The sequence below is a fragment of the Sylvia atricapilla genome, chromosome 5, assembly GCF_009819655.1.
Source record: "Sylvia atricapilla isolate bSylAtr1 chromosome 5, bSylAtr1.pri, whole genome shotgun sequence".
NCBI classification, from domain to species: Eukaryota; Metazoa; Chordata; class Aves; order Passeriformes; family Sylviidae; genus Sylvia; species Sylvia atricapilla.
In genome coordinates, this window is record NC_089144.1 from 23,932,907 (window position 1) to 23,959,027 (window position 26,121).

General features: G+C 37.5%; 1 protein-coding gene across 1 annotated transcript in view; it reads right to left on the reverse strand.

Moving 5' to 3' along the window:
• The window catches only part of CFTR (CF transmembrane conductance regulator), an 87,123-nt gene that overhangs the window by 20,060 nt on the left and 40,942 nt on the right, over window positions 1-26,121 (reverse strand). The window contains exons 12-21 of the mRNA XM_066318980.1: window positions 23,275-23,369; window positions 20,605-20,691; window positions 19,037-19,772; window positions 17,807-17,935; window positions 14,883-14,920; window positions 13,668-13,921; window positions 12,558-12,637; window positions 8,310-8,460; window positions 6,983-7,210; window positions 4,834-4,934 (exon numbers count right to left, since the gene is read on the reverse strand). Coding sequence (XP_066175077.1) covers window positions 4,834-4,934; window positions 6,983-7,210; window positions 8,310-8,460; window positions 12,558-12,637; window positions 13,668-13,921; window positions 14,883-14,920; window positions 17,807-17,935; window positions 19,037-19,772; window positions 20,605-20,691; window positions 23,275-23,369 — 1,899 coding nt within the window. The remainder of the gene's footprint in view (window positions 1-4,833; window positions 4,935-6,982; window positions 7,211-8,309; window positions 8,461-12,557; window positions 12,638-13,667; window positions 13,922-14,882; window positions 14,921-17,806; window positions 17,936-19,036; window positions 19,773-20,604; window positions 20,692-23,274; window positions 23,370-26,121) is intronic.

The window sequence follows — 26,121 nt, forward strand, 5'->3', positions numbered from 1 at the left end:
TGTTTGATGGTGCCTTTGTTTTCAAAATCTTAGCTTTATGGAAATATAGCCATTTTAGAAATGAAGGTCTTTCTTGGCTTCATCAAGAGCTGTGAATGTGTGTACAGCCAGAGGCTCCCCATAACTGCCCAAGAGGTCATACCACTACATACTGTCCATTGTCTGCTGTGAAACCAGCTGGGCGAGGAGCCTTTCTATACAGGAGGAAATTTCATCCCAATGTCCTAACTCCCCTGACAGACTTATCAGTTATGTATGCAGATATTTTAGGCAGTTTAATAATTTTAAAATCAATTCTGAATTCCTTGTTCTATAGCTTGAACTATGATTTAAATCTGGGCAGAATGTAGCATGTCAGGCATTTTACAAAAATATCCATGCTTCCTTTCACAGGTAGAAGTGTTCTGTCATTCATAATGACAGGTATAGGATAGATGACAGCAAGTTTCTTATCCATTATTCCCACCAGTACTGTGCCAGCTATATTCATGTTCTTTAACTAGTACTTTTGAATAAAGGAGTATATTTACTATTTTCATCCCTATGTCTATAGCATAGTACACTATTTTTAGCCTTGCCTAATTGTATTTTACTGAGATTTTAATAGCACTGCAAATTCTTTAATTTATTTTCTCATTAATATCACTTAGGCTCTCCTTAACTTGGAAGGAGAATTCATAACACAATTATATAATTCATATTTCCAGAAGGTGGAAGAAGTAATTATTTTACAAGTAAGCTAATAGAGTTGATTTAATCAGTCTCTGTGTTATCTTCTACTAAAAAGAGGGCAGTCATTCTCTTCAGATCAGACACACATGGTATTTGATGGCTGTGTTACCAGACCTCCTTACAAACACACTGCTTGGAAAGTGCACTGTGCAACTGAGAGATCCTGTGAGAGATTGGTCCAACGGTTCATGTTGTAAAAAATCCTGTGCATTAAATCACTGCCAAAACTGGCTCTGTAGACAGAACATATGGTTTTACTGAGGTTACACATCATCTGCTGTTACATATTGGGTGCACTTATAGGATGTATACTTCTCTTCCAAACTGCAGAAATTAAATATTTAGTTAATTTAAAATTTCTATGCTTTTTTTCTCTTTTTCACACTGCTGTGTAGGCAGGCAGAAAAGAGAATGTTCTAAAGATTTTTTCTCCATTATGTTCCCTTCCAGAAGACCAACATCTCACTTTGAGGACTGCCATTCTGATGCAGAATTTACAGTCAAGTATTTACTCTACTTAAACTCAAACTTTGGAAATTAACAGTGTTCTCTGGTTTTCTGCCAAGTAGTAAAAACTATATTAAGATCATGTCCAAGACTGAAAAAAAAAAAAAGTGAATTGAACAGGTTAGAGGTATGGGAATATAAAAGCATAAAAAATCATCTGTAAAAACACCATTATTTTTCACAGCTGTACTTTTAAATTTGGTCCTTTTCTCTACCCTGTATTACTTTAATTCTTCAGCATCCCTGATGTACAGGGTGGAGCACTGTGGCATTTAGCAAGTTGGGTTTTAATATCTCTTTACAGGATTTTTTTTATATCTCCTTATATAAGTAATCTTGGCAACAGTAAAAGCATGGCATTTTCTCTTTTCCTGATAAAAGAAATTGTCCTTCACAGTTAAAGCACTGCCTCCAGGATATACATCAGTGAAAGAAGAGGTTAGAAAGCATTAAAATAGTCCACTGGGACTAGCTAATGCTTATCTGTGAAAACAGCACTTACCGAAAAAATTATTTTCAATTTCCTTATAAAGGAAAAAAAAATTCAAAACACTGCAAGACTGCCTAGAAGAAGAAAAAGACTGGAAACCAACTAAAGGGATATTAGCAGAAATGGTCAAAGTGAAACAATGAATCCAGCCTAATTTGTAGCTTTAAATGAAACAACTGATAGCTGTCAGAGTGACCACCTGTATTTGGAGGTGAAAGAGGGTTTGGGGGGCATTGCTTATGTTTTTGCTTGTTTTTAAATAAAGACAGAGCAGACAAAGTATCAGGGCCATAGAGAATGAGATGCCAAAACCATTATGGGGTATTGAGACAACTGGGATTTTTAATTTAAAGCCAAACCTGTTTCAAATTGCTTCAAAGACAATATCTGTACACGTGGAAATGAAAACCAACCTAGGAACTCAGACTTCTGTGTGCCAGTTCATGGAAACGTCAAGAAGAAGATAGTGTGTAATAAAGTCAAATTTGCCACCTACCCATCTGTTTGGCCAGCTACTCCTTTGGATGTGGCTTTCAACCACTCTCAGTAAACTACAGCTTATATGACAACCAAAGAATCTGAGTGAATGCTATTCACTCAGGCACACTTGTCTGCAGGCTTGTAAACACAGATTTTACAGCTGCTCAAGGAAGGGCAAGAGTGATGTCAACTAGAGTGGTGTGTGCGCATCTGTAACTGGGGACATGCGGAGATGTGTCAATTCTAGTCAATCTGCTCCTGTGGGGAGCTTCAAACTACTTCTTGAGAGAAAAACGGAGTATAACTAAATAGACTACTAAGTCAGGCAACCCTTTGCAAAACATCTTTGGCCAAAGAATTGTAAAATACTTTGAAAAGGAAGTGCTAAATGCATAGACTACAGAGTAGGAAATAATACACCTCTATCGCCCAATGAAGCGTTTTTATTATCTTGACACCATTAATCTATTTTTATCCACTTGTGCATGGGAACAGTTTTTGAATGTCAAGAAAATCATCCTGCCAGCAATATATATTAGTTTCTCATCTGGGTTGCCTAAAAATTCGTATAATAAGGGTGGGCATATATCCACTGCTAAAAGTGTCCAGAGGATCCACCCAAAACCTGATGGACCTTACAAGGCTATCAAGAATAGAATAGAATAGAATAGAATAGAATAGAGCACATAACATAATACAACCAGTGCTCCAGCACTCAATACTCCAGAGCAAAGTATTCAGAAAAGTCTAGAGCAACTTAAGACTCCCTTCCCAAGGGAAAGGGAGTTACTTTATTGCTACTAATATGTGACATTTTAATATGACTGTACTTTTAAAAGGGGGAAGCTGTTCTTTATTAAAACACTATTGTGTCCAGCACCCTCTGAATTCTACAGTAAGACTTCCTGTTGCTCTTGTGAAAGATCTTCAGTTTGTATTAAGCTGTGTAATATGCACACATTATTTGTATACAGATTTTTATACTTAAAGTGATCACATTCTGCCTTACAGGGGGTGGAGTTTACAAATGAAAGCCGAGAGAATGAACATGGTTATTGCTGTCGTGGTTTTAGGGGGTTGACCTACTAGAGAGCAGCAGCTTTGTAGAGAAGGACCTGGGAGTCTTGGTGAATGACAAATTGACTATGAGCTGAGGGTGTGCCCTTGAGGCCAGGAGGGCCAGTGGTAACCTGGGGTTAGGGAAGAGTGTGGCCAGCAGGTCAAGGGACTTGGTCCTGTCCCTCTGCTCGGCCCTAGTGAGGGGACATGTGGAGCGCTGTGCTGAGTTCTGGGCTCCTCCATACAAGAGAGACAAAGAGCTACTGGAGAGGGTCCAGTGGAGGGCCACAAAGATCATTTGGGGTCTGGAGCATCTCTTTTGTGAGGAGAGACTGCAGCAGCTGGGTCTGTTCAGTCTAGAGAGCACTGACAGGGGATCTCATTAATGCATATAAATATCTCAAAGGACGCTGTCAGTTGGGTGGTGCCGGGCTCTTCTCGGTGGTGCCCAGTGACAGAATGAGGAACAATGGCTATGAATGAAAACACAAAAAGTTTCACAAGAACCTTTTCACACTGAAGATGACAGAACACTGGAACAGGCTGCCCGGGGAAATTGTAGAGTTTCTCTCTGGAGACATTCAAACCCCGCCTGTGAGGAGTTCCTGTGTCGCCTGCACTAAGTGACTCCTGCCTTGTCAGGGGGGTTGGACAAGTGGACCTCCAGAGGTCCCTTTCAACCCTAAAAATTCTGTAACATCAAGCAGGTCTTGATGTTACAGCAATGAAGTTCTTTCACAAAGTGCTTGCCCTTCACGACAGGCTATTCATAGAAAAGCAAAAAGGAGCTAGCATTAAATGTTTGGTGGATAGGAAACACTGCTGAATGGCCATCAGCTTTCTCAACTGTCAGCAGCCACATGGGCAAACAGAGATTAGATACTGTAAATGGTTAATTCCTTGTTCTGAGGCTCTTAATGATTTCCCTAAGGATGAATGTAGTTGAATAATTTATTTTAAAAAGGATTAATGTTAGACTTGCAAATATTGCTTCACTGTCACCATCTGCCCCAATTATATATTTTAAATATGACAATTAATTTCAGTTAATCAGGGTTTATGGGACTCTGAAATCTGCTGTAATTTTTTTTGTTTTCCAATACATAAAACAAGAAAAAGACTCCCAGGGAAGTCAAGGGCAGATTTTTAAACCACAACTGATAATAGGTGAGAGGAATTCAAAAACATCCATTGTGATCTGCAATGCACAGCTGTTAAGTAGACCAAGAAAGGTATATTTTATATATATAAATACAGGAAATATCATCCTAATGAAACAACCCCAAGTCTTTTCAGGGTTTTCCTATCACTGCTACATCTGCAATCTGAATCCTCAAATGCAAGTATTTGCTGTTGCCTATTCCAGGCCAGAAAAACTTCGGATTATGGAAAAACTCAGTTTGTGCTGTCCCAAAGCCAGTAGTTTGCTATCAAAGGTATGAGGGAAACTTTTCTGACACATCTGCATAATATTCAGCTCAGAAGATAATTTACTGCATAACCATCATCAACAAAATAAGGCAATTCTTCAAAAGAAAGCACAGCACCATACATTTTTTGCTTACCAAACTATCAACATCTATACTTGAGTTTACTGCCCACTGCAAGGTTCCCATGATGTTCATAGCTAGAGTAAGAATAATTCCAGCTGTACCTGGTCCATCACCTGTGGAGAGAAAAACACATTCAATTTCTATGCAAATAAAAAGCCATTAGAAAACAGAAAGTTATCATGTATGTCTTAAAATGCATATTCATTCTCTCTCTTCTTTTATTTTGTGGACAAAACATGGATTTGTTAATCATAAAAAGGACTAAGAGCTAAATCACTGTTAAACCCCTTGGCTTTGGCACTGAATTCACTAGAAACTCTAATCTTGCTTGGCAGAAGAAAAAATTAAATCTTAACCTGTACTTAACCTGTAAACAGAATCAGGCTTCTGCAGTCTTGATTTGACTTTCCTTTTTCCAACATGAATCTGTGAAATACTCTTATCTAACAAAAACACCACATACAGCTAACAACTTTAAAATTCAAAATGGCTTACAATTTCATTTCTTTGACAAATCGAGGAGTTCTCCTTAGTGTTTCAAAAAGACGCAAATGTAAATTTTTTAGCTTTAATTGTTGGCTGTAACAATGATGGGATTTTCCATTATGACTTCATACAAAACAATATAAGCATTTAATCTATCACACTGGTTTTTTAACTTCACTACGTGCTAAATGGAATTGAAAATTTATGCCAAATGCCTTTTTATGATTTCTCCATTCCTTATGTAGTTTTCCTCAATAAACCTCTTATTTTTCTTATAGACATCTCATTATATCAGTAAATATAAAAGTAAGCAATAAAAGCAAAATATTCTTTGTGAAAGTTGATAGATTAAAAAAGGGAATTTTGTGTTGTTCAAGGCCCTATTATATATAACAGTAAAGGTTATAATGGTGGCAAGATGACAAATTTTAATATTTTTTAAAAGTGTTTCTAACTCCTTTTCTCCAGTAAAACATCCAGGACAACTAACATAAGAAATAATTTTCCTAAAAAACCCAAGCTACTAAGGACACAGAGTGAGAAACGAGAAGGACAACAGGGAACATGGTTTCCCATGAATGGTAGGGGAACTAGAAGTCTCCTAAGTAACAAGAGTACTCTAAGTGCCTGATTTTGTGTTGTCTCCTTTTGTAAGGAGAGCTAGAGCTCCTTCTACAAGAAGCAGAGGATAGCATTTCATAAACTATACAAATATGTGATAAATTGCAAGCTCTCATATAACTCCTTTTCAACACTGAAGTATGGCTGAAAGAAATTTGAATATTGTTAGATTTTAAAACCTCCTCCATAAAATCATCAAACTCTCGTTCATCATCAACCATAGTACTGGAATTGCATACAGATCCGGCATGCAAAATTCAGTGTAAAATTCGGAGAGGTAGAACCATGTCCAAACATAACAAAAGCACAGAGAATAAAAAACTGTATTTAAATTAATCTTGAGCCGAATTTTTCCACAGAAAGAAACTCTTAACATTATTGGGACATCATACTCCTGATTATTGCTAGTTTGAGGCTGGCTACATCTGGCAAATCATGGGTACCACTTCAAATACAAGTAAGATATAGTGTGATTCTCATTCGTATACTGTGTTTACTAGGAGCGGTAAGTCATTTTTCAGTGGATTTTGAATAGAATTTGCAAAACTCCACATAAAAAAGTGGGTTAGTGGGTTGGGAATTAATTAAAGAACTGGATGAAAATTTCTCCTAATAGTGTGGGCCTTAAAAGATTATTAAAACTTTTCCTATCTTAGCCATTTGCAAATGAGAGGAACATTAACTTCTATTTACTAAAACCCTTTGAGCTATACAGGTGTGATCAACATCCAAGCCTCTGGGAACAGTAATGTGCTTTCAAACTCATGAGATAATTTTACAGCAATTACTATCAAGAAAATGAAAGTTTTATCCATTCAGTTATTATTTTAAGATTAATCCCTTTAATGAGTCCTCTACAATATCAGACTGCAGGTAATAATGGTGTTATTTCTATTTTAATTAAATTGTGCTTACTATTACGACATACTTAAATCAATGACTCCAATGTATGCTAAATTCCACAACAATTTATTTCTCTCAGAATTTTCTAAAGCTTTGCTATTAAAAAGAAGCAGCAAACTTCCATCTCAGTTTTTGGGTAAAGTTACCATACCTGTAGTTATGATAGAGATAAATGCCACAGCAACAAAAAAGACCACAAAAATGATTTCTATCCTCATCTGGAACCAGCGCAGTGTTGACAGGTAGAGGAACCAGTTTGCCGTGTGCAGGTTCAGAGCTTTGTGAAATAAGGTCTCAAAGTATGGCTGCCGCCCAAAAGCCCTCAGTGTCCACAGCCCTTTTAGGCTTGTAACAAGGTGGGTGAAAATTGGACTCCGAGCTGTAAAGTGTTTAAATTAGAACAACATAACATGCATGAGCAAATGCCTTTGATATAATGCAGACACCCCTCCATGCTCTACCTCACAGCAGTGTAACCACTGCCAGTGTGTGGCCAAACTACAGGACTGAAGTAATCCTAACGAAGGACAGACAACAACAGTCTTTGCAAGAATGGGTTGAAATTGCATTCAGTGTATTCACAGGAAGGAATCACAGTAATTCTTCACAGTTAGCACGTAACTATTTGTCTCATATCCACTTGGGGAAGCTCCTGGCCTTCTGTAGATTGGCACAAGAGAAAAGTTGCTCCTCCCCAGCCAAAATTAATCTTGCAATTTTGATAACTCCATTACATGAAGCTTTCTTAGCATAGGCAGAGTACTTCAATGCTCGGGATTCAACCACACTGACATGGTAATTTATACAGATCTTGCATTACATAAAAAATGGTGACCCAGTGCTGGAACCCTGTGAACATCAAAGAAATTTTAATTTACATCATAGGAACTCCAGAATTACGCTTCAGTAAAAGGGAAGAGGATCACCACTGTTTAGGATTAAAAACTGATTTGCTGAGGATCTGCCAGTTTGCTGCAAAGCCAGGCAACAGTGCATGGTCTGCAAGTTCACACTTCTGAATGAGGTTTTCAATTGTATTTGGAATATTTTAGTCTCTTAACAGGGGGAGAGGATGGAAATTTAGTCAAATAACTTATTCAGAAATAAGAGCTCTTTGTGATCAAGATATATCCATTGTAAATTTTTCTTTCAAAGAAAAAACTCAAAGGGTACATGCTAAGTCTGACCACAATTTAGCAAGTTACATTTATTCTCAAGAAAACCATATGTCAGGATTTCATTTGTTTTCAGCTGCAGTGGTGATAAAGCCCATCTTGTAAAAGGCCTTTTTTATTGCTCTTTGGCAGCAGAGCACTCAGTACTGGCTGGATCAGTAACAGCCCTGGCTTTAAGGATATATGTGTTCTGCTCCCAAAGACAATGTCATCTTGCAAGAGGCAAAAAAGAGGAGAAAGGGTAAATCACTTCTCAATTGATTTGTTGTGGATTTAGAAGTCCACCAATTTTGCTGCTCCTACCTTCAGATTCCAGTTGTTTCAGCTGCTGAGAAGTGTGGAGGAAGTATGCCCTTAACAGAATAAAGGCTGCTATCACAGGCACTGATGCCAGGAAGATGTAGGGTTCTAATATTGAGACTACTGTTATAGCGCCAATCACAATCAGTATTAACTGTAGAATGAAAGAAAAATACTATTGATATAGTAAACTTGTTATTTTATAGACTAGAGATCGGTGATGAATCTCCTTCCTATGGCAACTATGTATTGTTTCAACAGACATAAAGTGCTCACCTAAGAAGATTTGCAGCTGAGAACAAACCTCCACAAAAAGATAATGAATAACTTGGACCAGATCCAACCTGTTGCAATAAGCTGCTGTCTAATAGATGGAAGAAGTGTTTTCTGCAGTACAAAGAGTATTGCAGGTTTCTAAAATATGAAGCCACACAAAAACAATAGCAGCTCTTCACTCACTCTTCACTCAAAATTGTAAGAATGACACTTGAAATACCCACAGACATCTGCCAAACCTACTGGTGCTGTCCCTGTCTCATCTGGACTAGATGTGCAAGACTGTCAGGAGCTGAGGGACAGTCTCCTGCAGGTTCTGGGCAAAGCACTCTTGCTGAGGATCAGAAAAAGTGGAAAGTTGTACCTCTTTGCTTGCTCAAGGGACTGTAACTCATATATGAAACTAACATTTCTGCTTGTCCTGATCAGAAGACAGGAAATAAATTGCACAAGAAATGGCGGTCTGACAAATTAGCAGCCTCAGGAGAAATAAAAACGTGTTTAAAGGTGTCAGATGACAAAAGCAACAAAATTGTTTCAGAGTTAATTGATTTTAACCTACTAGAGACTACTACCATTTTTAGACCTCATCCTCAGTAGCTCCAGACAGATTTAGCTAAATCTGGTCTTGATCTTAACTCTAGAAAAGACTTAAGCAGGTAGGCTGGTTTTGTCTCATGTCAAAATCCAAAGAAAATTAAGTGTACTAGTGTACACAGAATAGCAAATTTCTGCTTTGTATCAAGGTGCTTCTTCTAACATGAAACAACTAGTTCACACTGCAAACTTACCAACATAAACCATCTGCAAATGGACAATTTGGACAAAATTATTTACACTGCATTGAAACATCACTCAAATGACCAGCCAGCAAAGAAGCAGATGGAAAGCAAAACTAATTTCACATTAGGAAGAAACCTGCAGTGGGTGCTTTTGCTACTACATCCATGCAAACTCAAGGAAGCATTTAAATTCCAAGTATTCCAAGTCAGAGATCTTTCATGAACAGGCAAGCATGTTCTAAGTTTCCTACCACTTTTTTTCATCAGAAATCTGAGCAACGCAATAGCAGCATCACATTATATATAAAAAAAATTACAGCTAGCTAGCTAAAGGAGGAATGGCTTTGAACTGAAATAGAGCATGTTTAGATTAGATATTAGGAAGAAAATCTTTACTGTGAGGGTGGTGAGGCATTGGAACAGGTTGCCCAGGGAACTTGTGAATGCCCCACTCCTAGAGTGTTCAAGGCCAGGTTGAAAGGGGCTCTGAGAAAACTGATCTTGTGGAAAGTGTTCTTTCCTGTGCAGGGGGGTTGGAACTAGATGATCTTCAATGTCCCTTCCAGCCCAAACAATGTTATGATCCTATGAGTTCTTTCACTCTTTTCCTCATTTCTCTTAAAGGAATGGTGATATGTCTGGGTTATGCTTTGTGCAGACTGTTTAGCACTGGTCTGCAGCAATGCAAGAATGGATTTGTGTTTACTCATTACTTCAAACTGCAGAAATTAGTAACACTTATATCTCTTTCTAATTGTTAAAAAGCAATTGAGCTATTCAAGGGATATTGAGCCGAGTTATACAGTTCTCACATTACTTGAGATTACAGTCACTCAGCAACTCTTATAATTCCCGCTTCTGTAATTTACTCAAATTTTGTAAAGGTCATCATGATGCCATATTTTTCTAACTGCTGGTCCCACAGTTATTTCACTAAAAAGTCAAACATGAAAATTTGTGCTATCTCATAAACTCCTAAGTAAGCCTAAAGCCAGAGAGAAGACGATACTTTCTCTAAAAAGGCAGAAACAAAAATCTAAACCACAAGCCCACTGTACCGGCATATAGTTGAGGAATGACAGCAGAGGGCTCATGGATCCCAGTTAAGTGCCCTAGATGCTGAGCTTGCAGCCCTGGGACAGACGCCAGATGGCGAGACATGTTCCACTGTTTCCCAGTTTGGAAAATGCAGGTAGTAGTAGACAAAGCAACTCGGCAAGTGTTCAGGGTGGCAATGACTGCAACAGCCAGTTAGATTAACCAACAGGAGCTCATCATTTAGAGGAAACCAGTCATGGTCACAGGCATAAATGTTCAGTGAGCTCACTATGAACTTTTGTGTGAGATTATTTTCAACAAGCAGTATGTGCCAGAAGCTTCTCACATCTCCAAGAAACGAGGACTGGTTGATAGAACCGGGTTTAGCCTTAAGAGAAGGCTTAGGGGATCTCATCACTTTGTATAACTATCTACTGGTATTTATTATACTTAAATAAATTTGAAATGTTTCTGTACATTCCATGCAGTTTGCTTTTATTATATAAATAAAATATATTCTGTTTATATAAATACTAGTAGGTATTTCTTGTGGACCATATGTGCTTGAGCCACATTCTTTTCAATTGCACATACTGGGAAGATAAGTGACAATGGGCACAAGCTGAAATGCACAAAATTCCATTTAAACATAAGAAAAAGCACTATTAGCATGGAGAAGGTCGAACACTGGAACACATTACTCAGAGAACTTAGAGATATTCAAAACCCAGCTTGGCCTCTAGCTGAACCTGCTTTGAATAGAGGGGTTGGAGGGGTTCCAAAATCCCTTCCACATTCTGCAACTCTTCTGCAACAATCATCAGAAGGAAAAAGTCCTATCTATAACTTCTCTGTATCTTTCAGAGGAATCTGACTTTGTTCATTAGCAAAGTCCATGGAAGTCTGAATCTATGGAGGACTACAAGAGATTGATTGTGAATGAATGACTCTTAAAGTTATTCAAGATGGTGGGTAGGAACGCCTGGAAAGGCATGTCTAGAAGCCTCTGCAGTTGAAACTGAGGAGAGAGAGGTGAATCTATGGGACAACAGGTTATAGCTAAACCTCTGACAGGCATCAGAATAGAAAAGCCAAATGCTGGGATATTCCTTATTCTTGAAAACATGAAAAACTGTCCAGTTTCTTGTGGAAAGTTTGAAACGTAGAGACAGACTAATTAACATGCTTCTGGAATAACATCCCAAATATCTGAAACAAAATGGTCATGTCAGAAAAGACAGCAGTGACCCCTGTTCACCCCGAAGATTATATTATCGATTCAGAGAGTCCCAATGTCCATGTTTACTCATTCAGCAAGTCCTCATGACACCAGCAGGACATGAAGTAAAGCTGTTATGTACTTGGATCTCTTCATGTTGAGCTGCACTGGCCCCTCTGAAGTCATGAATCAAAGTTACTAATTACTCACAAAAATGTAGGGAAAGAAATTCTGTCTTTACCAGATCATCATGCTGGTAGAGACCATAAAGCAGGCAAAGTCACACATGGAGATAGGCAATCTGTACAGCAGAGTGTTTGGGCTGATTAAGTTGGGCCTATATCACCTTAATAGTGTAGGGAGGAAACAGGAGCACCAGGGAAGATTTGCTTCTATATTTAAAATGTTATGGAAATCAGTTTTATCTAAGGAAAAGTTGGCATTTCCATAGAAGATAAAGGAACAGAAAAGTCAAGAATATATTCAACAGAAGAGAAATAAACTAAGGGTGATGCTAGCAAACTGGGAATAGAAGAGCTTAAGGAGGGGAAGTTATGAAAGCGACTGAATGCAATCAAAGGATAGCATTAAAAAAAAAAAAAGTAAACTTGAGCCATGATAACAGGAAGAAACTAAGGAATGCCCTTTATGACTTACAGTTGAATCTGGGCAGCAGCAGGGATACTTTTCCTGTAAGGGTCTGCAGGGCAAAAATATTTTTGAGCCTGAGTAGTAAGAGTGGTTTGCACAGTGGAGGTAAGTACACATAGAGACAAGTACTCAAAAATGAAGCAATAAAGCTGACCTACAGGATAAACAGCAACACAGATACATAGATTGAAAAAAAAAAATTAATATTATTTCTTTTGCAAGATATACAGTTGAAATATCACATTGCTATAAGACAGCAAAAGTTACAACTTTTATTCTACAAACCTGAATGAAGTCAAATACTGTAAGTGGAAGTAAGTCATCCAGTACTGCTGTATCTTTTGAGAATCTGTTAAGCATACCCCCTATGGATTAAGAAAAAAAAAGTCAAACATCTTAGTACCCTCCAAATCCCACATTTATTACTTTAACAAAAGGTAAAAAATTTTCTGAATAAAAAAAATATTAAGTATAAGATTTTTTCAAGTACAAGCAATTCCTTACAGTTTAGTGGAGCTACAGTTTCTGTCCCCCTGGAGGAATTTGGCTATGCAATTTCAGTTTCAGCTCTTGGGAAAAAAAGCCAGGGAAATATAATTTTAAAAAAAAGAAACAACGAAAAGGTGCAGAAACAGAGGCACAAATCTTGAGGTCAGTGCCCCTTATTCAAGCAGGCCCCGCTGACACACAGGTAATTTCCACACCAGCGTTTGCATGGGTTTGTTTGCAACCTGTTTCTTAGTTTCTGAGTAGAATTAATCAGTATTAGACATCATGTTACAACAAAGTTAAGAATGTAAGGGAAAATGAAGGAGAAGCCCATTGTTGTATCATCATTTAGCAGTTTCTCCTATAATCTAGTACTTATCAGTAAGAAGCATAGGAATTTCATGTACAATAGGAGATGGAACTTGTTGCACCAGTTATATAATGAGCTTTATATCAACTCCCAAATTTGAATATGCATACCATCATTCACATTAACTCATGTTTTATGCCATTTTAGTAGGACTATTCATAAAAAAGGCACTATTTATCATCCATATCTGATTCCTTGTCACTCACACCATAGCTGACAACATCTTTTCTATTGCAGTTTTTGACAAAGTCTATTCTTTAGAAGTTATTCTACTTCTATTGCCTAGAACAGTTAACAGTTTCTTTTCTCCACATTTCTTTCTTACTGGTTGATATTTCAGAATCACAATTGACAACTGAAATATGTCAACACTTAAGTGCAATCATGTTTCATTAAAAGATTCACAAATTACCTTATGTGGCAAGCTTCTAATGTTCCACTTGACTGAAAATGTAAATGGAAGGCAACATTGTCCTTCAACAGAATGAAAACCATTTAATTGAAATTAAATGCATAGATGAGTCAATCTCAGTTACCTGCTTTCCAAGAGTTGAAGGCTGACATAGGTGCATGAAGGACTGCATGCACCATCTTTTGATGAAGAGTTTTAGACACTGTTATAAGGGTATGCACAAGGGGCAAACCTCTGAAGATTCCCATGGCAAGCAGAGTATCTGCCACACCCACATAGATGTAAATGATGTAGTAGCTGCTAGTGTCAGTGACAATCACAGGAGGTTTGTCAGAGGTGCTGTTTTCTGACTGTGTTGTATTTGCCTTCAAAGCTGTCCTGTGTAATGGAAATTAAAAATAAATGCATTACTGGAAACTGTGTGCTTTTTCTCTTTTATTTACTAAACAAAACCAAACAGTACTCCAGTGTCCACTTGTTTGAAAACTCTGCTAATGGTTAGTTATAGATATTTCCAGTCATTTTTAAAATATTGTCATGTATGTATGAAACATAAATTATTAATAGCTTTGGTAAATTACTCTTGCAAATCTACTGTCTATTTAATCACTGACAAACCTAACTTAATCCAGGAAAATACATCCACTTCTTTTAAACAGAAAAATTAGTTTAGGTCTTGAAAAAACTGAATTCCTATGGAAGTTAAATTCTTTATGTATACTATAAAAATCAAAGCCCTTGGTGATGTAACGTAGTTGGAAATCAGCATAAATCACTCCACCTCCAGTCAAACCTACATCATCATATGCTCCTATACTCAAGCACACAGACCACTGCTGCAGGACAAAGACAGGGATTAAAAGCATTAACCCAGGAAAAGCCACTGGCTTTTCCCTGCTTAGTGTGTTTTAACCTTCTACTGCTGACCCTGTAACTTCTGGGAATCTTTCATAGATGAGCAATCGAAATTTTACAAATGGGGTCCTACAGAAACTGCTCCCTTAAAATGTTCCCAAGCAAGCCTTCCCCAGCACCTCTGAATCACAGTATTTTGAAGATAGTCAGGTCCATGCATCCCTAGAGTGAGCTGATACAGGAAAATCTTGCACACACTATTGTGTACTCAATAAAAAGCCATAAACCATTCAACTACTAGCACTTACAGAAGTACCAGATACCACCTAAACAAGGTGTTTAGATCATCCATCTATGAACCATTTTGTTGACCAGAAGATAGTGACTATCCAAATAGAATTCTGGAAGAATTAATTCATTATTTATAGAAAAAAATAATATAAGGGATACTCCAGTTTCTCAATTAATTATCACCACTACTTACTTTTGAAGAAACCATACCCCAGCAAGAGAAGCAGCTACCTATGACCAAAGAAAACAGAGTCAGATTTTGTCTTATCACTTTATATAATTTTTTCTCTTATCTTTTTTTCAATGACTTTATACCTGTTTTTAGAAGGAGCATAACAAATGTGTGGAAGTCAAACTTACTTGAAGCACAAACCTTGTAATATCTGCTTCTCTCTCCACGGAAACAATTTAGTGCATCCCACCAGGAAAGCTACATTTAGACTTGTATTACAATCAGGCTCTCAAGTGCCTAAATATTCTTGTATTGTTTTTTTACCATACTATTAACAAAGGCTTGCTAATGCCTTCCTACTGATAACTGTATGCCTTAACAAATTTTAAGTTTTTAATGACCCTAGAAGAGTTAGTCTCTCAGTATATTCAAAGGCATCTATTCAAATATGAATTTCAAACCTTTAACATTATTATTTTTGCAATTGTTTTCTTGCTAGTTGATATCTACCTTTGGTATATTCTGATATACCAAAGCAATATCTGACTGATATTGCTTTGCTGCTTAGTTTTACATAATTTTCCACATAATCAATTGTAATATTTTTAAAATATAGAATTAAGCCCTTTTTATTGTGAGATGATCCAGCCTTCAATAAGAATTTATTCTGTAATATATTCTTGTCTGTCCACCAAGATACTGGAAATCTTCATCTGGTCTATCACATTTTAATGTGCTCTATTCCTGACTATGATCATTTTCTAAGGGTTGAAACAGTTTTTACATTTTCTTCCCATATATTTTTATGTTACTTGTACAGAAATGTATTGTGAAATACCCCAACATATAACTGAAGTTGTCCCTTTGAGAGCCACTAACTTTTGCAGGTCTTACAGTAAATAACCCAAGACTGACCATGATGGTCCTGAATTTCAGTATCTGTAAGAATCAGGCTTCTTTCACAATAAAATTTTTACATCTCCCGACAGAATTTTGTTGTCATCTTGACTCCTTACAACAGAGGAGTTTTTTCAGCTGTGAAGATGATGGCAGGTAACATTGACACAGAATAGTTTCACAAAGCCTTTCTCTGTGTTTTCTTCCAAAACTGCTCTTCTTGCAGTTCAGCATCCCTAGTTTCTGGGTATTACATCCATGAGACACAGTTTTGAGTTGCTTAAGTGAGCTACACAACATACACCTCTCAAACCTAGGAAATATGTACAGTTGATGTCCTATTTATGGTGACCTGTACAGACTCACCTTGGAACCTGAAATCAATCCATTTAAAATCTGAAAAAGCATCTCTAGAATTTCCACCATAGTCCCACCCAGATCTGAAGGGTGTGAAAACACCACTTTCAATTTACCTGGGTATTCACTGGCCTCTCTTCATTGTCTCAGCTTGGAAGGGTACAAACTGTTAGCACAGGGCACATAAACACTTGGCATGGTATTTCAGCTTACATACAGAGGTTTGCTCAAGACTGGGCTGCACCTGGATATCTTCCAGCCCATTCATTTGCCAATAGGCTTTTACTTCAACAATAGTCACACTGGAAAGTTTGAATTGTATGGAAACATTCTTTGTCATAAGATTTTTTTTTCAGTTAGAAGATGAGGCTTTTGAACTGTTTAAAAAATGTTTAATCTAAAATACAAGTGAAAATGTGTAATCAGCATTAGAAATATATGCTGAATACACAGGAATAAATCTGGTATACCTTAAAATTAAAATTTCCTTTTCCTCTAAAGCTCACATGCAGCTTTGCTGTTGTTTATATAACCATTTTCCACTACCATGAAAATAAAACTTATATGATAAGAAGAGCTATGCATCTAAATAGTCTCTTGCTTATGGAGTTGGTTTAAAGAATTAGGATGGTAAACTAGATCTTACCTTCAGGATTTATTCCTGGTCCAAGATAACTAACTTAAATCACTTGCAATATAACATTAGTGTAAATTTAGAATATCATCAGTCACATCTTTCTCCAGCTATGATGGTACTAGAAATTTGAATCTCACTGCAGAATTGCTAAAAGCCCTTTGCTGACAATCAGCCAGAAACTAGCTCTATATTCTTAATGAACTCTCCATTCAGTTCATGTTGAAAAATACCAAGAGAGGTTGGCACCATATTTTATAAGCTGACATATGAATACAGTCTTATTGATTTCCCACTATGAAACATCTGCCCTCCCTTTGAAAAATATTTCATTTAGGATATTTACTACAAAAGAGAACATTAAGAGGTGCTCTATGCTAAAAGTCTTTCCTAAATTGAAAGACAAGACAAAAAAGCAGACAATTTCTAATATATAACGAACAGTCAAATGTCCACAAACAGCCAATATGTTCTTCAGGACTTGTTGTGGTGTCACAGTGTTGTTACACTGTCCTTGGAAAAAATCTTGTCTTCATGCTGCAAGAAAACACCCCTTCCATCTTTAACAGCCACCACAGGTGTTCAGCACTCTGCCTTAGTCACCACTCTTCTTTCACTAGGAGCAAAGCTAGTAACTCACTTTTCAAAGCAATTTTCCAGAATTTATGTACGTGCTCATCAAAAAAAATTATGGCAATTATTGTTGTTAACTCCCTAAGGCTCTACAAAGATAATTTTTAATGTAAAATGGAAGATTATTCACCTGTGAACAAGAGACTTGCATAAGGCAACAATTCTTATTTATGGTACCACAGAGCAGAAAATAACCTGGATAATTTGAGAGCATGGGTCTTTTGCTGCTGTGCACTAGCCAGTAACTTTGGTGTAGAAATGCTCTTCTAAGCAATAGAAAACCTATTGTAATTTAATTTAGCAGCTGTTGTCAATAAATTATATATACAAGAGCTTATGTCTTGATGCTTTATCCATTTTCACAGAGATCAGTTTGAACAGACACCATTTGTTGCAACATGACACCAAGCACAGATTTTCTTACCTCAAACAAGAAGACGGTCACACACAAAATCAGAACAAAAATCAAGTTTTTGTGGATAGTAACATATCTGAAATAAGTATTCCACGTAGTAACAGTACCCATGCTTTCAGCATCATCACTGAAGCACTCCTGTCAAAAAAATCAGTAAAATAATAGTAAGAATGCTAATGATATCTCTGTATGACAATTTCTGATACAAGAATGCTATCATTTTTTCTGCTAACTCACTGCAAATAATTGAGCTGAAGCATTAAATTGGTTCATAATGGCTAGAGAGGAAGGTACTGGCTGGTTGAGTAATCTTTGCTATAAAAATACAATCGAGAGATTATTTGAAATTTTCAGACAACAGTGAGATAAACAGATTTGTCCAGCACTACCAGAATAAAAAACTATTAATCAATAGCTATTTTCTTTCAATGGAGAATTATTATTTTGATTTTAGAGTAAGTTTGTAAGCACTTTGAACTTTTTTTTTTCCTGTTGAGCTCAAAAGAAAAAAATGGGTAATGCTTCAGCAAACTATAAATTTAAATTTTCCTTGGACATCTGTTTCCACCTAAGAAACTCCTGCAGAAAATTTTCCTATCCTGAGAAAATAATCTGTCATTTTTGAAAATGCAAGTAGTCTATCGTCACCAATTGAAATTACTAGAAAAAAAAATTGGTCCAGTTTTTGGTATAAAACTCAAGCTTCTGGTTTTTTCTGCACATCTGTAGAACCAGAGTAAAATCAAGTTTACTCCTCCATTCATTATCTCCATCAGGACACAAAAACTAAGCAGTCTGGCAAATCTATCAAATTTGATCAAATTCTGGTTTTAAAAACTGTGCTAGTACTTCAAACGTATTTTATTTTTTCCATGAGCCTTAATGTCTCAAAGGTGAATTTTACATAAATGCTTTAAAACAATGTTTTTCCAATTTACGGTTTCAAATGTTATTTTATCCTAAGTAATCTGAAGGGTAAAGTGAAGGAGATGTAAATTCTGTATTAAAGTTCTCTACAGATAGCATTCAAAAATGAACAAAAAATAAGGCAAAATAAATTTCTGAGGATTTCAAGATGATACTTGAGTTTAAAAATTTTCACAGGTATTCAAAAAAGCCTATTCCACAGAGAAATGCTGCATTAGGAAGGAAATAGTCAAGCAGAAAACCAGATGAGGAGTATGTTGCTCTAAACCATCACCATAACCAAACCCAAGATGAATTCAAATCAACACACACCTTCAAATCCTCCTCACTGATTTCATCAGTTATGTCCAAGACACTGTCTCGAGACACACGCCTGGTGTAGATATCTATCTCAGAAGACAGGTTTGTCTGAGGCACCATAGACATTTTCCGAAACGTTGTGCTTCCCTTTTTGGTAAAGTTTGGTCCATAGTTGACAGAGGGGCTCGTCATCAGGTTCAGCACTGACTGCCTCCTCCTCTGCCCCTGCAGCAGGTGGTCAGCCTTGAGCATGCCAGTCCTCAGCAGGGCCACGTCCCCCTGCTCCAAGTCAGGAACCAGCGAGAGCCTCCTCTCCGCCGGGTCACTGTGGCCATCGTCTATCCCATTGACCTGCAGCCCGTTCTTCTGCACTACTGAGAACCTCCTGTTTGCATTAAGGGGGTTAATAATTATGGAGTTCTTCCTTTTGTCATTAAAATCTGATTTTTGTTTAAAAGACTGCTTCTTTATTTCGTTGCGTGATCCCATGCCTTCTCCTTCAATGGAAAATCGTCGGAGAGTCTCAGTAAGGATGGAATTTCTTCTCTCTGCACTGAACTGATCGAAAGAATCAAATCCCATCAGCTCTGAGCTGAAGTCTGGCCGTTGACCCTGAAGTTCAGAAAATGTTCCATAGAAATAGCAACTTCCTTCATGTAAGATTAATATTTTGTCAGCAATCTTTAAGTGTTCCAGTTTTGAAGTAACCAAGATCCTAGTTTTATTCGCCATCAGCTTGCACACACAGCTGTAAAAGATGGAAGTGTGAACAGTTAGACTTTTTTGTTCTCATGTTTAAATTATTATTTTTTCCCTTTCACTTTCAATTTGCTTTTACCTGCCCTACTCCCAGTATGAGCAGTCTTGGGTGCTCCCTCAAACTACAGAGGAGGTGGTAAAGCTGAGATGTGTAAAGGGTGAGTACTTTATCCCAAGAACCAAAAAAGGGGTAAAATTTAATTATTTTCATGTCAATCTAAAAAGCCCAGTTCATCATGAAGTATTTCTTTTCAGCTTAGGGTTACTCAGATCTGTTGATCTGAGACTTAAGAGTATTACTCCAATATCAAAACTTCAAAATTACAGTGGCTGAAAAGCTCATGGATGGCAGTTTTCATCCAAAGGACAAGCAAAAAAGTCTCTGACTTGGGCCAACCTGCTGCCAATCTTCAGCAGGCAGTTTCAGGTGATTCAACGTGCAGTGATTAGAAAAACGGGTCAAAATACAGCATTTTGTAAAAAATTATACTTGCAAAGCAGGTAATTGTTTTAAAGTGAAAGCCTTTCTGATACAAAGACATGTCAGATGTAAAGCCACACACACTGGGAGTACGAGATTACAGCAGGCTTAGTATGTTGAGGTGGAAGAGGGAGCACTAACATTCATATCTGGCTGAGGCTTGTTCCACACACAGTGCATTGTCCTATCACTAATGCTCAAAATACTACAATATGAAAAACCCTAAAAAATTAATATCCCAACAGGTGTAATTTTCATCACTCCAGTGTTTTTGTATTGTTATTAAAAGCCCTTAATTTTACTTTGTGCTGCTTGGTCAAGCTATCGAAACTTACAATACCTTTCAAATATCTCTTTTTCTGTAAAGATGTCTAAGTGTCCAAAAGGAGAATCCAGGAGATACAAATCAGCATCTTTGTACACTGCCCTGAAGAGAAAAAAATGGGGATGACAATAAATTTCACATCTCTTCTAAGTTTAAATTAATTTAATTTAAGAAGAATGCCTCAAATATTTTAATTGATAGACTTTCTACAGCATCAGCATGGAGCTGGAGTTTAACATGAAATGTGCTTATAAGAGATCTTTCAACAAAGCCTTTTTTTGCTGCAGACCACATTATAAACTAACTCAGTTTTCCATTAATTTCTGTACAATGAAACAAAGCTGTCTTTTACACAGATTACCCTGTGTAAAAGAGATCTGTGTATAGCCTGAATCTGACAGTCCCCATCAATGTAATATGACCATTTCAATGGGAATTTAATGTCTACTGTAGCATCTACTGGTGCCTGAGGGAATATTGCATATATGTAAATAAACATGTGAAAAGACTTAGGTCTCAGCACTTAATTTCAAAGATACTTAAAAAAATTGGCAAGTAAAAACAAGTGTATTAATGAGGTATAGCCTTGCAAATATTATTTGCAACAAGACTGTACAATATTTCCACTTGAAGACATCAAAAAGGACCTTAAGCTGTACCTGGATATGGCTCACTGAGACCTAAAGCCCTGGCTAAGACAGTTTAAAAAAATTTGAATAGAAGTTCAAAGAGACCCCCTGCCTTCCTCTGTAAGAATGAGAATCATTATGTGACATCAATCAGAGTATAATTAGTAAAGAAATCCAGACAGCTGCATTTCTGTCTTTTTAAAAGTAGGTTCACCAGTGTGAAAATATTTAACCACCAAGAGAAAAAGCCCTCAGCATTAGCTCATTATGTTAATAAAACCAGCAACTTTATTGAAAAATCCTCTAACATGATGGATTTCACTGACCATATGTAGTAGTAATTCACCCTGATGTAGTGGCTGCACAACTACAGAAATTCACACTGTTCTGGGTGCTTTTATCAGCAGGAAGTTTGCAGGGTTTTATTGCCATAATTTGTGTGTTATACTTAGTAGCTACAAAGCTACTGGCTTTAGGGTACCAGGCTGACAAGCTGACTCAAGTCCAAGACATGCACTGTGTTTTTCCCTTGGTCTCTTCTTTCTCCTGGTTGCAGCTGCAGGCAAGGACAGTGTTCTGTAAGAACCACAGATTCACACAACCTCCACCTGCTTCTCACGGCGGCTGGTTGGTATCACTTCCGTCAGAGATTCTCATTTCACTTGACCTTGCACAGACTACACCAGATAAGTTTATGCAGCCAGTCCAAGAATATAATATCCAGTTTATCACCAGTTTATTACCTAGGTACAGCCCAAGGCTGTAATTGTAAATTTACATCTCTAACTTTTCAGAGCTTCATCTGCAACCCACACCTCAATATCGCACACCTTGTAGCACACTGAGCTTGGACTGGAGCCTGAACAAAATCTAAGACAGTCACTGTCCTTATGACATGTAATTGTTTTAAAAATTACTGTTCTACAGCTAACAATAAATGCATAAGTTCTGTGACCCTCCAGGAAACAAGCTATGACCATCTGAAAAGTGACAGACATGACTATCCATAGCATCTAGGAAACAGTCTGTGCAAATGTTGTGTTTTAGATTAAAATCTAAGTGAGTTTTGTAGTTTTGGGGCTACATGCTTTGATAGCTTTGCCTGATACCCTCCTCTTTCCTCTTACTGCATAAACCAGAACCGTCCATATGCCTCTTTAGTCTCACAGAGCCACACTGAAAGATTCTCTATTTTAATGATCCCATCTTTTAGCCTCACAGAGACGAGCACATCTTTCATGGGATGCCAGTGCGGATCACTATAATGTGATTTTACCTCTATGCAGTGTTTCTGGGCATGAGAGTCAACACAATTTGCACTTGGCACAGAAATAAATGGGGCCATTTACACTTCAGAGCTGTCATTACTGGATTTCTGACAATAGCTAAGTGATTCTGCTGAAACACATAGCTAATTTATAAGACAAACACCTGTGTTATTGTAGTAATTCTGTAGACCTTCAGAATTACTTACTAACATTGGAAGGTCAAACAGAAAATGCAGTTATTCATAAGTATTGACTAGCCACTTCTTACTATTTTTCCTTTTTCTTAGGACAGAGAGAAGCCCAAAGTGCTAGCACAAAATGTTTTGGAACATGGCTGCTTTTTTTTTTTTTTTTTACCCCGTCCACTTGCCTGCAGACAGGCAGTATGCCATCGATAACTATATAAACCACTTTGAAGAAATGTCATAGCAGGGAAAGACCCTGGAATATTTATTTGTATCTTTCTATGGGTTCCTTCAGTACATAAAAAGCTACACTTAAAGGTCTGAACTCTCAAAGACATCTTGCATCAGGGAGGGAAAGATTCATCTTATGCTAAGCCATAGCATTTGTTTGACATAAAATTTTAAAATTCAGTACATTAATATGCAGATGTGTCATAAACAAAAGTGCATAGTAGAACTCAGATTTCTGATAGTAAAATCAAGTTCCTGATTACCAGGAGGATTTTTATTTAGCAGGACATAGTCCACGTGTATTTAAATGCTTAGTCATAAAACATTCCATATATGTGAAATAGTACACTACCTGAAGAGCAAAATACTCACCTTGCCAGTGAGATTCGTGCTCGTTGACCTCCACTCAGAATGATTCCACCTTCACCCAGAAGTGTATAATCTTTGTCTGGGAACTTGGAAATATCCTGTAAACATCATTTTTTTTTTTTAAAAATCAGTATTTTCAATATCCAAGAAACTCAAGCTAGAGACTTGAATGGAAGCATAGTGTATAATTGTCTACAGACAGGTTGGACAGCAGTTGTAAACATTAAAAAAAAGTCTCATAGAGGCTTATTTATTTCATTTGTTTATGTAATCAGAAATGGTGATAAGAGAAAATGTATCATTCTATTACAGAAAGCAATCACGAGCTGCAAGATTTTAAGAACAAATATTTGTCTGAATAGCTGCTCTCCATAAAAGCAAGGTATGTACCTTCATACAATGTCAGTTCAAGACATTAATTGCTCAAGTGTTCTGTCAAGTATTGATAAATGCACTTGCTGCTGAAGTTAGGGAAAGCAAGAAGCAAACTCTGTTTCTGAGCTCTTCAAAACCCAGAGAAATATATACTTCAGGCAGGTTCATAAAAAAGGCTTGACAAGCATTCCCAGCAGGAATGCTCATGGTTTGCAAAAGTTTTGGGAACTAAGTTCCACTACTTGGGCTCTGTAAGTTATTTAGAACTCATGACTCTGTTAAAAACAAATATTTAGCCTGCGTTAAAAGCAGAAAATACCATTTCACTCTCATTTGAGACATAGAAAGGAGAAAAGGACACTCTTGTGTCCCACTGGCACGGGTAGCCAGAAATTTTCTTGAGAGGAGTATTTAGCACTGAAATTGATAACCCATGTAAACCATAGAAATTCATGGAAGTGGAGGCAAGGAGAATGGCTTATGTGCCTGAAGGCTGTCTAGTTTTTCTACATTTAGATTTTCTCTAACAAAAAATATTAATACTCTCTTCAAGCCTTACCTAACCTACTTCCATAAGCCAATACAGTGACACTACTGTCACTGTGGTGGAAGTAGTTTTAGCAGACTTTTCCCAGAAGCACAGGCTGGATGAGCTTCTTGTGCCTCATGGCACTTAGGCTTCCAGGGGTACAGGGAAGTTTGCCATGGCAGTTTGCCATGCAGTGAGTGGGAATCCCTGACTATGCCAGGAGCTCCCAGTGCCTCTGCTCACTGTTCAGCAGCACCACACTGCCTGTGCACACCTTCCCGTTCCCAAGGCAGGGATCCTCTGCAGCCAAGGAACCTGACTGAGGCATCCAGTACCAGACAAAATCAGCTCCAGTGTTCTCATGCACTCTTCTTCCTTTCAGTGCAGTTTCTGGGGGGAAAATGGTGGCATGCCTTATTCCTCAGAACCTGAGCTTCTGAAATCTTTAGGCTGTGCTCTGGAAGGGGTATCCTGGTTTGGCATCTCATCCTGCAGACAGCCAAGAGGCAAACAGGAACTCGGCTGTCTGCATGCTGTCTGCAGCACCCACAGAAGTCCTATGGCTTCCAGACTGGAAGCTGCATGAAGCACTTTCAGGGCAATACGACCTCAGATTCTAAGTTCAGCTGCTCTCTGTAAATTCGTATTTCATACAAATTCCTACACAATCCAATTTTGATGGCCCCCGCTGTGATTTTGATGGTTGATCACTCTCTGTTGGGCAGCCTATTGGCATTGCAGGCCTCTGAGATTTTGCAGAATAAATAAATAAATAAATAAATAATTAAATAAAAATCCTTCCGAAAAATGTTTCCTTCTTCCTCCCCTGCAAATTGCCCTGACCTCAGGAACAGAGTGAACAATGCTGTTCAGGCTTGGAACAGTGACAGATGAAGGGTCCAGCTGCTCAAGAGCTAGAAAGTGACCGCCTGGTCTGTCAGGAAACGGGAGATTCTCACAACTCTTTAATTTGATAATAGCATTTACTTCCTGACTTAGAGGATTCTGACCTTAAAATCAAGATGCTCTTATGTACGGAAAATCTGTTGCAGGTGATTTTTAAATTATTCTCATGTTAACTAGTTATTTCCCTCTCATAAATGGAGTCACACAAGCAAATCTCTGGTATTAGCATAACAGCTCAAGTATTTGCAGAAAGAGGAATGTGAAAAACAGTGACAGAAACAGCTTTAAAGAAAAGTTTTCTGAATGTGACAAAATCACCTTCCTATAAGTTATGAAGTATTTAGAGAGAACATGTGAAATTCTGCCATAAAATGGTTTTTGGCATTTCTTTGTGACCACCCGATCAGATCACTTGTGATCTCATTATGTATGCAGGAGTCACGTTACTCATCTGCAACTTCAGCATTAACATAGGGGTTTGCATGATTAAGTATCCGGATCTCTGAGCTGATTTAAGCTGTTTCCCATTTCTACCAGTACTGCAGCCTGAAATGGTACTGGTACCCTTGCTGTTTCCTAATTCCACTCCTTCCCAAAAAACCCAGGTGAAGAACTGGGCCCAGCATGTCTTCTCCTGCAAACAAGGTAAAATCCCAGCTCTACTGAAATTCATTGCTTTAGAGGTAGTGAGATTTCATCAGATATATTTCTTTGCAGGTGTGTCAATATGGAACTTTAATCAGACTGTTAATGAGTTCCCCTTCTGCTCTCCTCTACCCTTCACCTCAAGATAATACATGGCATGGAACAGACAAAGAACCTTTTAGGCTGTAATTATAATAATTAAAAAATGCCTAGTAATTTCTTTCAAAGGCGTAAACAAAGTAATGAAGTCCAATAGACACACAATGTTATTTGTTGGAACACGCATGACCTATTGTAATAAAGTACATAGGGCTGGTCCAAATACATCCTTGCTGTCATTTTATGCAGGAAGCGAAATCAAGCCAGGGACAAACCTAATGTAATGATGCTGAACA